Source organism: Drosophila guanche, unplaced genomic scaffold, assembly GCF_900245975.1.
Source record: "Drosophila guanche unplaced genomic scaffold, DGUA_6, whole genome shotgun sequence".
Taxonomy (NCBI): Eukaryota; Metazoa; Arthropoda; class Insecta; order Diptera; family Drosophilidae; genus Drosophila; species Drosophila guanche.
Window position 1 is genome coordinate 2,728,718 of NW_022995743.1, and position 13,135 is coordinate 2,741,852.

At 46.0% G+C, this 13,135-nt stretch overlaps 1 protein-coding gene across 1 annotated transcript; it reads left to right on the forward strand.

Moving 5' to 3' along the window:
* The first annotated feature begins 5,243 nt into the window (after positions 1-5,243).
* Positions 5,244-7,054, forward strand: LOC117582577 (golgin subfamily A member 6-like protein 1). Its single transcript, XM_034270426.1, has 4 exons — positions 5,244-5,333; positions 5,568-6,023; positions 6,091-6,348; positions 6,412-7,054. Exons 1-4 carry the CDS (start codon positions 5,313-5,315, stop codon positions 6,664-6,666), a joined length of 990 nt encoding a protein of 329 aa, XP_034126317.1. The 5' UTR covers positions 5,244-5,312; the 3' UTR covers positions 6,667-7,054.
* The last annotated feature ends 6,081 nt before the right edge of the window (positions 7,055-13,135 follow it).

Here is a 13,135-nt window from a genome sequence, read left to right on the forward strand (position 1 = left end):
CTGCCAGTGTGCAACAAAGTGGCACCAAAGCCACAGCCATAAACACAATTCGCACAGCACGGAGGCAGGCAGAGCTGCTGGCTGCTGGCTGCTGGCTGCTTGCAGCTTTTTGGTGTTCCAGTTAGCCACATTGTTGCGTCTTCGACAAACGGCAATGACAATGCCAAAGTGTGTCGTCAGCGCCTCCATGTGACGTGTGGCTGCTTGTCGTTTGTCATAATTGGGCGCGCGTGGTGGATGCGCTTCCAACTTCCTTGTTGGCATTGTTGCCGCATGTCAGCACCAACAAAAGCTATCTTTAGAAAATCTACAAAAAACGGCTGACAAAGCGTAAAAGATTGACAAACGGCTGTGGAATTTTGGTGGCGGATAAAGAATAATTGTAGTACTTTTCAAATGGCAATTTTTGCCATTGGAGCTGGGAATATTTGTGAATATTAGAAACCAATAATGGCTTATGGGTTTTCCTTAAGGTTTTCGGCGTCATAATTGGACCTTATAATGTGCCACAAATGATACAATTTTGAATGCACTTTACACAAGGCAAAAATTGAATTGTAGGCTGGAAAGAGTAGCTCTCCTGCTCATACTTAGGTTTCCCATTCGACAGCCAAAAGTATTTTTAAAAAATTAAAGCAAATTTGTACGCCGCAGCTGCAGCTCGAATATGAAGAGACGAATGATGAATATGCCCGTAAATTGTACCAACTCTCCAGAATTTATGTTACGTGCTGTTAGAATGAATATTCCCGAAGTTACAGCAACTCAAACTAGAAGTTTTCCATCAACTTAAATGTTTCTACAACTCGTTTAAGCCGATTCACATGCCTGAAGCTAGTGGAAGTTGGGAAGTTGCCACAAAAATTAAATCAACTCTCTCACATGTCATTACATAAAGCAGAAGCAGTGGCAGTGGCAGTGGCAGATGTGGCAGCTGTGGCAGTGGGAAAGTGAGCTAATTGGTGCTGCTGGAAAACTGGGCAGCAAGTGAATGTGGCGCTGAAAGAGTTATACAGACCCACTGGCAAGCGAAACGTTGGTGCCACTTGCAGGCGGAACTCGTGACAAGCTTCAAGTGCAGCCAGCCACTGGGAGGCCACTGCAATAAACACCCATAAAAAACAAGAGTTTAATGAATTTGCGTATTAATGAGCAAAAAGGCAACCAAGAGACATTCGCACGCATGCCAATGACTCAATTTTTGTTGTGCTAGCTGGCCACTTGGACACTGTCTTCCCTAACGCCCACCTGCGCTGGCAACACGTCGCTTAAGAGTCGCAGAGAGAGAGTGCGGCTGATGATGATGTTCATGAAGCACGGTGAAAGGGGATCTCACGTAATGCGGTTGCATCTTCTTTTGAGCCCAGGCCAGCAACTCGTATCGATGGGGCTGGTCCGATTGCGCAACATCTAATTGTGTGGCAGGAAGCAGCCGAAGTTCCGCTGTGGCAAGTGGCAAGTGGCAAGTGGCAAGCGGGTGGTTGCCCAATCTGTTGGCCAGCTGGCAAGTCTGCCAGTCCCCTCCCCCATGATATGACGTTTAATTAGCCATATTTGTCAAAGTGCTATAATAAACTGCGCGGACAGGTCCAGCTGGCTGGTGTCATCATCCACGAGCAGCTTAGGTACACTGCAGCAAAAAGGGGGCGAACAGTGCCTGAAAGTGCCTGCAAGTTCTGGGCAAGCAAACACAGAAGGAACGCCCTCGCTTTCCGCTCGCCTTGCTGCCTGCAGACTTACTTTCTTCGACTTTTTAGCTATATTTGCCGCTGTGTAGCAATGAGGAAATCAAATTTTGCAGCGGGTGCAGCTGCAACATTTTGGGGGGGAACTTTTGGCGTCTACGGCTACGCAAATTGGAATGCGAGACCTCTGACTGTGTGGCTGGCTGGCTGTGGCTTAGCTTCAGACGAGATACTCGTCTTGCGTAATGACCAACTGAGCCACTGAGCCACTGAGCCGGTTTCAGCACAGATCCAGTATGCTGCTGGCAACTGTAACTCTCTGCCACTCTGCTCAAAGGACGACTGCTGCTTCGCAGCTTCTTGCCTTTAATGTTCATTGCAACAGACTTTTGCTTTGGCTTTTGCTTTGTTAATAAACTTTAATACCATTTACCATTTACCCAGAGCCGTAGCCATGTCGGAACGACCTTGGCTGGCAGACTGCGAGACTGCGAGACTGCCTTCTGCCTCTGCGCACATCTTTGGCTGGAGCTCGAGCTGCCACCTGCTGCTTAATCCGCTGATCCGCTGGACACGCACTTTCAACTGCAATTAATTTACCTGAGCATTGCATTTAAGCTGACTAAACGCACCCACCGGTGCCAATTGGCTGGCTTGCCTGCTTCGCTGAGTGATGCAACTGCAAATGAAATCAATTTACGCTGCCGAACCGGAGGCTGCAATTAGCCATTGGTTCATTTACCATGGATGTGGGTCAACATCATCGCCACGCAGCTGAAGCTGGAGCTGGAGCTGTTGCTGATGCCGTGGCAACAATGACATTAACGTCAACACTTGAGGTGCGGGCACCTGCTTGAGACCACGTAACGAATTGGGGCAGCGCCAAGTGGCAAAACTGAAGAAAGAAAGCCAAAAGCAATTACAAGCGCAATCTGTCGATGAGGCCGAGGATGATGACGTTGCAGACTTGTGCCGTGGAGGCCATTACTCCTCTCCATTTCATTTGGATTAGGCCTAAGACGAAGCCAGGGGAGAGAGCGATAGAGAGCTGTTGCCTGATTGAAGGTTAAGCGTGTTGCCTTTATGGCTTATTGTTCGCGCGAGCTAAGTGGCAGATATTTCTAGTTGCAACAGCGCTGCCGCCGCTGCAGCTATGGGGCGCGTTTTTCACTTGAATGTCAAGAAAATGCCAACGAAAAATGGATTAAAATATGGCATGCATCCACGGTTTGGATTCCCAAACGAACCTTTCTCTTAAGCCAATCCGTTAATGCCTTTGCTTTCATCCGTGAGCCATTTTCCAGGCAATTGAACACGCTTCCTGTCCTAGCCATGAATGGTTAAGTGAGGCCAGAAACCTGTCTGTCTGGCAGGCACGACAAGGTACTACATAACCTACATATACATATATTTATATGTAAACGATAAACGTTCAGATCAATAAAGAGATGCCGTAAATTATGCAACTGGGCGAACCAGGGACGACAGCAGCGAAAGGTGTTTCCAGTGGGTCTCCTGCAGCCAGCCAGCCAGCCAGCCAGCCATCCTCCACAACATCTTCGACTAAACTCGATCTGCCAGTCGCCCAATACGCTGGGCACGTTTCAGGAATTTCAATTTCATTTTTGCACAAACAAAAAGAAGCACAAAGAGAGCCACAGACGAAGCAGCAGAAAAAGTTGGAACTGGGAGTCGCAGTCGCAGTCGAAGTCGCAGTCGAAGTCGCAGTCCCAGTCGTAGAGCCTGTTGCACATTCTTCATTATTCGCATATGTATTGCTGGTTGTTGTTTTTTCTTTACCTAATTTCGAGTTTTTGTTTTTGGTTTTTATAAATTGGTTTAACATGTCGCTGTGTCTTCGGTTTGTTGCTTTCCTTTTGCAGTTTGCCGTTCCTGCATTGAAGGCCGTTCGCCTGGCAACTGCCAATTCGAGCGTCGTCTGCCTCCGGCTCCTCCTTCGGGCTGTGATGTAACTTCTGGTCTCTGGTGTGGTCTCGCCTGTCGCATTCGATTTGTGCATATTATTTACGACGCATTCGGAACGTATCAAAGGGTCAGAGCTTTAGCCTCTGCCGAACTGCTTGCTGTGAGTCCGTTTCTCGAGTGTTAATTGCAGTTCAAAACAGTTGCTCTTTCGGTGCTTTTGGCGCATTTATCAAAACCTAATGTCCAAAAACTATTTAGGTGTTCATAAAATGCCAGCCTTATTACCATGCTAAAATGTACATTTGGCCCCCCGGTAGCCACTGAAGCGTACCATCGGACGGCGACGGCGTCGGCGTTGGTGGTGGTGGTTTACTTCTTCATGCTATGTCGTCCCGTCCCGTCCCTTCCCGTTCCGTTCCCACCTGTTTCGTTCCATTCGCGGAGGTCGCTATGCCATTTGAGCAGTTAGGGTCGTCCCGTCCATAAATGGACTTTTGTTGTTGTACTTAGTCGTGTGTTAGCTTGGCCAAATGGCGGCGTCTTTTCTTGCTTATTTCGATCATTTTGCAACTGAACTGTGCTAATTGTTTGTCTCTCAGAGTCGCACATGGTTAATCGTGCCATATAAAATGCGAGCACGTAGCGGCTCCAATTTGTTATAGCTTAGCGGTACTTAGCTGGTGGGCACGGGGCAAACGCCCACACCAATTGACCTTATCGATGTAGCCGGAGGAGGTGAACCACTCTCTGCACAGTGCGAAATGATTGATTCGTGAAGATTTACCATTTTTGTGGATTTAATTTGTTCATAATAATGAAGGTTGATTAATGAACACAAAACGAATATGAACTCAGACTTAGTCTGCGATTTGTATTATTTCCCCTGAACCATCAGCCATGAACCATCCATGTGCTGAATTATGCAACTGTTCTTTGTGTCTCTTCTTTTCTCCCTGTGTAGCAGTGTCCGAGTACTCGCACAACTCATCGCTGCCAACAACACAATTACGAGTATTCGTATGTCAAATTCTAACTGTGGATCAACGCCGGACTTTGACTTCGGCTGCGACTGCGACTCCAAAGACAGCGCATACATACATACAAGTTTGTGTACATACTTGAGTCCAAGAGCAGACCATTGTTTTTGGATGATGGTGCGACTGCGACCTGGGCTGAAGCTGCGACCGAGGCTCTCCGCATTACCTTGGGAAAATCCGCGCAGTCATCGACGGAGGGGTCCAAGACCAAATCCGAATTCGAATTCATCAGCTGAAGAGCAGCACCAGCGGCAGAGCCGAGCTTGCAGGCGGTTCACTCTCCCTCTCTTGCGGTTTTCGCTTTTGCTTTCGGTGGTAGTTGCGTGCATTTTGCACAGAAGAGCACACAGTGGAGAGAAGAGAGAGAGAGCGCGAGGCGATCCGAGCTTTGCTTTGGTTACAGTTTGGGTTGTGTTTTGTTTTGTCAAATTGTTGTTGTAGCTTTGGGCTGTTGCTGCTGTTGCTGTTGCTTCTGCTGCTGCTGCTGCCGACGCTGCCGCTGGAGTTGGAGTCTCCGGAGACCGACCGAGACGAGAGCCATTCAAAATATAAATAGATGTGCATGTAGGGAAATGCGAATATTGTTCATAGAAGACCTCAACGGAGGCACACACCAAGCTCCCTTTTGTTTTGACGCGCTGTTGGTGGTACAGGGATACCAAGCATGAGATCCCTCAGTTTGTTGGTTAGTGTTTCCATTCAGTGATCGGCCCGATAAAGCCATAAAATCCCCCAGTGAATCCTTGATAAACGTGAAATCAAAAACTGCATGCAAAATTCTACAAGTGAAGTGACAAAATGAGTGCTAAAATATACAAATAAACAAAAGCTTATAAATAAAAGTGAAAAAGTGAACTCTGTACGCATAAGAAACATGAAGTAACTGTTCTTTGCCTTCCCTTTTGCCTTACCCCCGCAGCTACTCGGCGCCAGCTGCGCGCTTGTCATAAGCTTTGCCTACGCCCATCCACCCGAGGGCGTGTGGAAGAAGAAGCTCACCTGGAAGGAGGACTGGGTGCAGGTATGGAAGACCGTCAAGAAGGAGGCATGGGAGACCAAGTGGAAGAAGGTATCCGTGCCCATATGGAAGGAAGTCAAGGTGCCCGTCTGGAAGGAGGAGAAGGTGCCCGACTGGAAGATCATAAAGAAACCGAAGCTGGAGGAGCGCGAAGTGCCCGCCTGGAAGGAGGTCAAGGTGGCCGAATGGAAGAAGATCACAAAGCCCATTTGGGTGCCCACCAAGGTCGCCGTGTGGAAGGAGATCCAAGTGCCAGTCTGGAAGGAGGTGCAAGTGCCCTTCTGGAAGGAGATCCAAGTGCCCGTTTGGAAGGAAGTACAGGTGGCAGACTGGAAGCAAATGTTCGAGCCTCAATGGGTAAGTTTTTAGCGTTCCATTTTCCGATTTTCATCGGACTCAGCACTAACCTGAACCTCTGGTGCAGGTGAAAATGGGTATTCCCGGTGAAAAGTTCCTGGGCAAGGATCACGAGGGCTGGGAGTACACCAGCCACGATCTGTGGCGCAAGAAGCTCGTGTGGAAGCCCGTGTGGAAGAAGGTCTGGCGCACCGAGAAGAAGCAAGAGTGGCGCACCGAGAAGAAGGAGGAATGGCGCACCGAAAAGAAACAGGAATGGAAAACCGAGAAGGTGCAGGAATGGAAGCAGGACAAGAAGCTGGAATGGAAGGATGAATGGATTCAGGTTGGTCATCCCCCCTCACTCTCTATTAAATTGACTTCTCATTGACATTTTCCTTCTGTGCAGGTGTGGAAGACTGTAAAGAAACAAATCTGGATCAAGGAGAAGCGCGAGACTTGGGTCGAGGAGAAGGTGCAGATCTGGCGCACCGAGAAGCGCCAGGTGTGGGCCACCGAGAAGCGGCAGGCGTGGAAGGATGAATGGCAATCGGTGAATGTGCCCGTCCACAAGGAGGTCAAAGTGCAAGAGTGGAAAAAGGTGTGGAAGCCCGTCTGGGAGAAGGTCTGGGTGCCCGCACCCCATGGTCACGGCTGGGACTGAGACCGTTCGCAGGCTATGCGACAGCACTGATATCTGTTAACTGATCCACTCTTTGTTCATCCCAATCCATTGAACCATCCATTGTCCCTTCCTACCGCCAGGAAACACCTTTGTGTAGAAGCGATATTGTTGTTAAAATTTGTTAAATAGATTTAAACTCCACTCCACTCGCCAGCTGCCTGTTTCATGTTTCATCTTCATCATGTTGTATAAAACATTTCATTATTTCCATTCTTCAGTATTCTTTCTGTCTTCTCTCTCGCTCTGTCCATCTATTCTTATCTTATTCTCAAGTGTACAAATTAGTCATGCGCGCGATTTTGTCTTTAAGTTATACAAAATAAAATCACAAAATTCAATAAAACAACGAATAAATCTACGAATTTTGATCATTTCTCTGCCAGTACTACGAATATGTATATGTACATACATAACTACATAACTACATACATACATCTACATACGTACGTGTGAAATCTCTAAAAAAAACTGCACAAAAAGATTGCCTTGTAAATATGTACTTAAACATAATTATAATCCACTTTATAAGTCCACACACACACACACAACGAGAAAAGCAGAAAAACATTTCATGTAAAGTTGAAAATTAATAAAACCAACAACAAAAAATAATAAACTATAAAAATTAAATGCTTTTAATTACGGTTTTAAGCGTAAATTACAAACTTAACGCATCCTCAGGCATATTTCAATTCAGAGCTGGCTCTTCCCATGGCCAGCGGCTGCGGATGATGCAATTTTCGTGGCTTCGTGGCAGAAGATGCAACTCATAAAAGTTTCAATTGCTGTCCCGCGATATGCGGAAGTTAGATAAGAGCACAGTCCTCATTGTCGGGGATCGTGTATCGGGGTTCAATTGGCAAAAAGGTCTCGAGCTGAAGATGAGGAGAGGCCATGAGCCAAAGTCAACAACTGCTGGGACTGTCAATGCTGATGATCATTATAATGTTGATGATGTTGCCTGTTGGCATTTGCCGCTTTTGCTAGATGCCAAATAAATCTCAAGGAAGCATCTCCCCAGCAGATAAGCAGCAACAAACAATACCGTTTGCCACTTCCTGTTGCCAAGTTGAAGTTGAAGTTGCAGCTGGCAGACAGACAGACAGACAGAGCAGCCTATGGTGGTGCTGGCTGGTGTCTTACCATTCCAAGTCAGTCGGTCGCGTCGCCTGTTTGGTTGCAACATGTTGCTTTAATTGACTTGCCACCCGCCCTGCCTCCCTCTATATATGTATGTGCTCTGGCTCTGCCTGTCCCTGGTTTCCACTGTGTCTGTGTGCCAGCAGCAGCGTCGAAAACCCCACATAAGGTTAGCCGAGGAAGCCAACTGTTGCAGTTGCAGCTTGCAGCTTGCAATTCGAGTCCCAAATGCGGTGCTGGCGCTGATTAGGTAACCGCCGCCAAAAAGTTCGAGTTCAAGCAAACATTCCATTGGGAAATGTTTGTGGCGGTAGTTGGCGAGTTGCCGACTTGCCGACTTGCCGACTGGCCCCCACCTTATCTTAATGATGTTGCCGAATCTTTTGCTTGGCAAATCAACATTTGATGTGGCAGACAAACGAGCATTTGGCGGAGGGCGTGTCCGAAAGGAAAGGGAACTGCAAAGATGAGCAAAGATTAGGCCCGAAATAGCTTCAGTAATTAGTGCTCACTGGCAGGCATTTCCTTAATGCTGCTCCCCAAAATATCCATAAGCTGTCGAACAACTAGCCACTAATTTAGTCAAGGTCTATGTCAAAGGTTTCTAGCGATAAACAATGGAAACCCAATCGATTTCCATGACATTTTCAATGTGTCGCAAGTCCGAGTGTCGCGAGTCCAATCTTTTGTTTTCCCTCTTTGTGATTCAGCATTTTGTCACGTTTTCAATTTGTTATTAATGGGATCTCTCGTTTGGCTGTTGGTTTGATTTGCAATTGCTCGACATGGCTTATGGCTGGGATGCTCGACTGAGGCCTAAATTGCATTCCGTTTTTATATAACCAAAAGCCAGGCAAGTGTCATGCGAAACTGAGATTTAGCAGCGAACACTTAACGCATTTGAGTGAAGCACATAATTGTTGTTGTTTTAATTATTGAAGCGGCAGAGGCAACATCAAGCAACATCTGTGGCCATTGCACAAGCCACAAAAACCAAAACAAAACGTAGCCAGCCACACCACAAACCACACACCACATAAAAAGCGCAAAAGAAATTGAAAAAATGTAATAAAAATAAATTTTGATGAACAAAACAAAAAAACTGAGACAGCAACGAGCAAAATGCGAAGCGATAGAAATGTTTTATTGTAATAAATCTTTTGTTTCCAACCGGAGAGACACCCCAGATTTGAGCCAGGGGCTCAGCGTGTGGCGAAGCATTTGATACTCTAGGAAATTACAAGGTAGAAAGGCTAACCGAGAGAGTGCTGATGCTGATTCGTTGGCCAACAAAATAAATGTTTCTTTTATAACTATAAATAGAAAATGAAATATTACAAAAATAAATCCAATAGCGACTCAGGTTCAAGTTACAAACCGCAGCAGCCGCAGATTCGAGGAGAGCAGAGCACGTGACGCCTTTGCCGCCAGCGCCTGAGCCAGAGCCAGAGCCAGAGCCAGCGTTTGCCAAGCGTGAAACTGCAGCAACTGCGGCTGGTGCCTAGGATGACGTATGGGAGGTTATTGCACGCCTCGCAGGTGCTGTTGACTCTGGCATCGTGCGACATATTGTATGTGGGTCGAACGAAAGCGAATTGGGAGAACTGGAGCACAGCCTCTCCGCTCCCTGTTGTCACAGGCATGTGTGTTGCCCAAGTGTGGCAAGGTCGTACGTCAACTGTGGCTGATTGAAAAGAAAAGAAGCTGTGGAATGGCAGGGGAGCAGGAAATTAGCGGTGGGCCGTAAAGAGAATGCGAAATGAAGTAACTAACAAAGCAACTAACCAGCACAGACCAGGCCATGACGCTGCTGAAATGCCACTCGAAATGTGTTGCAAACGAGACGTTGCCCGGTACGCTACGGGGCGGGTACTTGCATCCCCCCATTCGAGCCGTTAAAGTTGATTAAAGCGCGGCACGGAGTGATGCGATTGCGTTGACAACAGGCGCGCGGTTTGCTCTTGTAGCTTCGTATCTGCGGATCTGTTTAGACGATATGTTACGGCTCTGGTCTGGGCCACGCTGGACAATCGGCACTTCCACACAAAAGACTCTGGCAACGAACTCGTTTGGCGGCTGTCAACAGTCGCAACTTTATTTTTATTTAACTTTTCGTTGACTGTCAAATATTTTGATTGCTGCATTTGGAATTTTATTAATTTATTGTGCTATTTTCGGAAATTTTACATTACTTTGTTTGAGTGATTTATGGCAGGAAAATGCTTTTATTATTTTATTAAACTTATTAAGCCATTAAACAGATTTGATGATTCTAATTATTAACTAAAAGTATAAAGGAAACTTTATACTCTCATCTTTTATTCCCAATTAATTTGTGATTCTATTCCCTGTTCTAATTTATTTCAGTTCTCTTTCAATTAATGAATTGTATTTGCTATTCATTTAATTACTCGCCTGAGCTTATGCAAATCTGATGCACAATTACCGTTGTGGCCTACTTGTTGCACCTGCTGCCACGCCTCTTCATAACAAAAACGAAAACAAAGCCTGGCCACGCTCCATCTCCAGCAGCAGCAGCAGCAGCAGCTCGGGCTTCTCTCTGGCTCTCCAGCTGGTTCCCCGCCATTCACTCATTCACATGCAAACGATTTGATTGTCAAACGTTGATTTTTTTGTTTTTATTATGTTTGTTCGCTCTTTTGTTTTATTTTCTCTCTCGCTCTTTCTCTGGCGGCAGATTTATTGCAATGCCTCAAGAAAATTGCAGTTTATGACTTCCTGCGGTGTTCTGCTGCCGATACGCTAAATGATCAATATTTGATGGGGGAGTGGGAGTGCGGCAGGGGAACTGGGCATGGGTATTTGTCATGTTTCCATCACCAGTTGCCAGCAGCTCGTCGTTTAGCGTCTAAACGTTTGACTAACTCATTCACCGTCCCACCCTCTCCACTCGGCTACACCCTCCACCAGCAGCCCCCTTGCGACTCCCATTTGCATGTTGTAATTTCTGTTATGCAGCAGCAGCAGCAGCAGCAGCGGCAGCGGCAGCATTGAAGACAATGCACAATTGTCGGCTGGGCATGGGATGGGGCGGTGCGGCTTGTCGATTGCGGGGCGTCAAACGCAATTGTTTGCGAATAGTTTTTCTTCTTTTTTTTTGTGTTTAACTACCGACCACACACACACACACACCCATACCCTTTAGCGGTGCTTGAATTGGCAGTCGTTTACTGTGAGGCGTCGCAGAAAAGTGCTCATAGCCGTATGGATTTATATTTAATGCTGCTCATTTGCAACTGCTCATTTTGTAATAATTAATTGTATTATGCAAGGCGCCTGGCCACTCAGAGAGTGCAAAATATAAATTACTTTTGATTGATTAGGCAACAGACGGATGCAAATGATGATTATGGCCACAATTGGGTAATATCTGAGGCATGATGGCAGATATTTGGACTTGGAGCGGACGGTGTCAGTGGGTAACCCGCTGGAATTGCCCCTCAGTCGGTCTACATTTGTACTCTGCAAAGCCAATATCTTAAGCCGATGGCTACATATGCATTTGTACAAAGATTACAAGATATGAGAACATTGAAAACAGCCGCCCAGCAGAATAGACTCGCAGATCAAACACACAATGCATATATCTGTACATACATACACATGCACTAGTGGGAGAGCATACAAACACGAAGAACATATGTACGTTTTTACGCTGCTTACTCTTCCCTCTCCAAGCACATGCCAAACCAAGAGCACATAACTTTCCCCTCCTCATCATTCACAGTTGCATTTCGCGTGTAAAAATTTCGCTCTCTTAAGGTACGAGAGGAAGAACAAAAAAGTCAATGAGACAGCAATTACGGAAGCTCATCAGAAAGAGAGCATGGAATGTTCTAGAAACTAAGCTTCCCACGCATGCATACTGCGCTGCTCTCACACTTTCAATATATTCTTCCTGCCTCTCCCACCACATGACAACCCAGGTGCACACCGCTTTCCCCTCCTCACCATTCACCGTTGCATTAACGCGTGTCGTTCATCAAAAGCACAAACGTTCGCTCTCTTGAGGTAGGAGAGGAGGAACACAAAAGTCAAAGTCAAAGTCAATGAGAGAGCAATTACAGAAACGCATCAGAAAGAGAATGTTCTATCACGCTATCACACTTTCAATTTTTCGGCCGGGAAAAACGCGTGGTTTTAAGTCAGCGCCGCGTCGCGGGTCGCGTGAATCGGGAAAAGGATGAAAAATCCAACGGGAAATTGTCGCGCAGTTGTGTTGTATTGCAGTGTTGTGATGTAGTGCTGTGGTGTAGTGTTGTAGTAAAGTGCTGTGGTATAATGATATGTTGCAGTGTGCAGAACAGTGATTAAAGGCCCAATGTTCCTGATGAAGAGCGGAGGCGGTTGTCGTCAGAATGGCAGCAAAAGGCAGAGCGGCAGACGCAAAATGAGTCAATAAGTGAAAAGTGTAGATTTGATGTACAAAATGTGTACCAGAATATTGTTCGTGATTATTGGCATCTTTGGTGATCTTTGGTGTGTCTCCGCAACAAGGGCAACAAGAAAGCTGTGAGTGCAGCGTGACGACGCTATCTCGTACCAAGTGTCTCTCCCCCCCACACGATCTTCAGTGCTGTTGTGCCTCCCCTTATATTGAAATGTGCATGGAATTATTCAAATTCCGTTGGATGTGCCAGTGCGTTTTCGTTTTCGTTTCGTAGATCGTTCTTTCTTAACCGTCGCTCGTTCTCGTTCTCGTTCATCCTCGTTCATCCAATCGTCGACTTAAGGAAGAGCAACAGCAAATGCTGCTAACGAAAACGTAGTGAAAACGTAACGAAATATTATTGCCCAAAAGGTACGTGAGAGCAGAAACCTGTACTTGTTTTATACCCACAGCTTTTTATTGCCACAGCTCTTTGAATAGTTTTTTTCTCCATTTTTTGAGGCCCAATAATTATTTTTAAAGCAGTCGCCCAAAAGTATGCCTATTGCTGGTGATGCATTGAACATAAAAGAAAAAAAGAATGTCTGTTTTGGTTTTATCCAACATAAATTGGCATTTATTTAATTTGAATTGGTTTCTGTTTGATTCGAATGACACTGAAACTGGAAACTGACAAATTTCTGTGCATGCGCAGAGTGTGATCGAAAACTTTCTGGGGGCTACCCTGCAGATGCATTTGGATATTCCTCTGACTATGAGTAAATGCCCTGGCAAGTCTCTTGTGTTGTCAATTCAATACATTAGATATTTAATATAGTTAATATATATGTATGCGTTTTGTAATTGTAATTAGTAATACACATATTTGTATGTAGTATAATGCCTCGCTTAATGATT

Coding starts and splice junctions, on each gene's coding strand:
- LOC117582577 (XM_034270426.1), top strand. CDS start 5,313: ATGAGATCCCTCAGTTTGTTG. Junction 6,024..6,090: donor AAATGTTCGAGCCTCAATGG/GTAAGTTTTTAG, acceptor CCTCTGGTGCAG/GTGAAAATGGGTATTCCCGG. Junction 6,349..6,411: donor GGAAGGATGAATGGATTCAG/GTTGGTCATCCC, acceptor CCTTCTGTGCAG/GTGTGGAAGACTGTAAAGAA.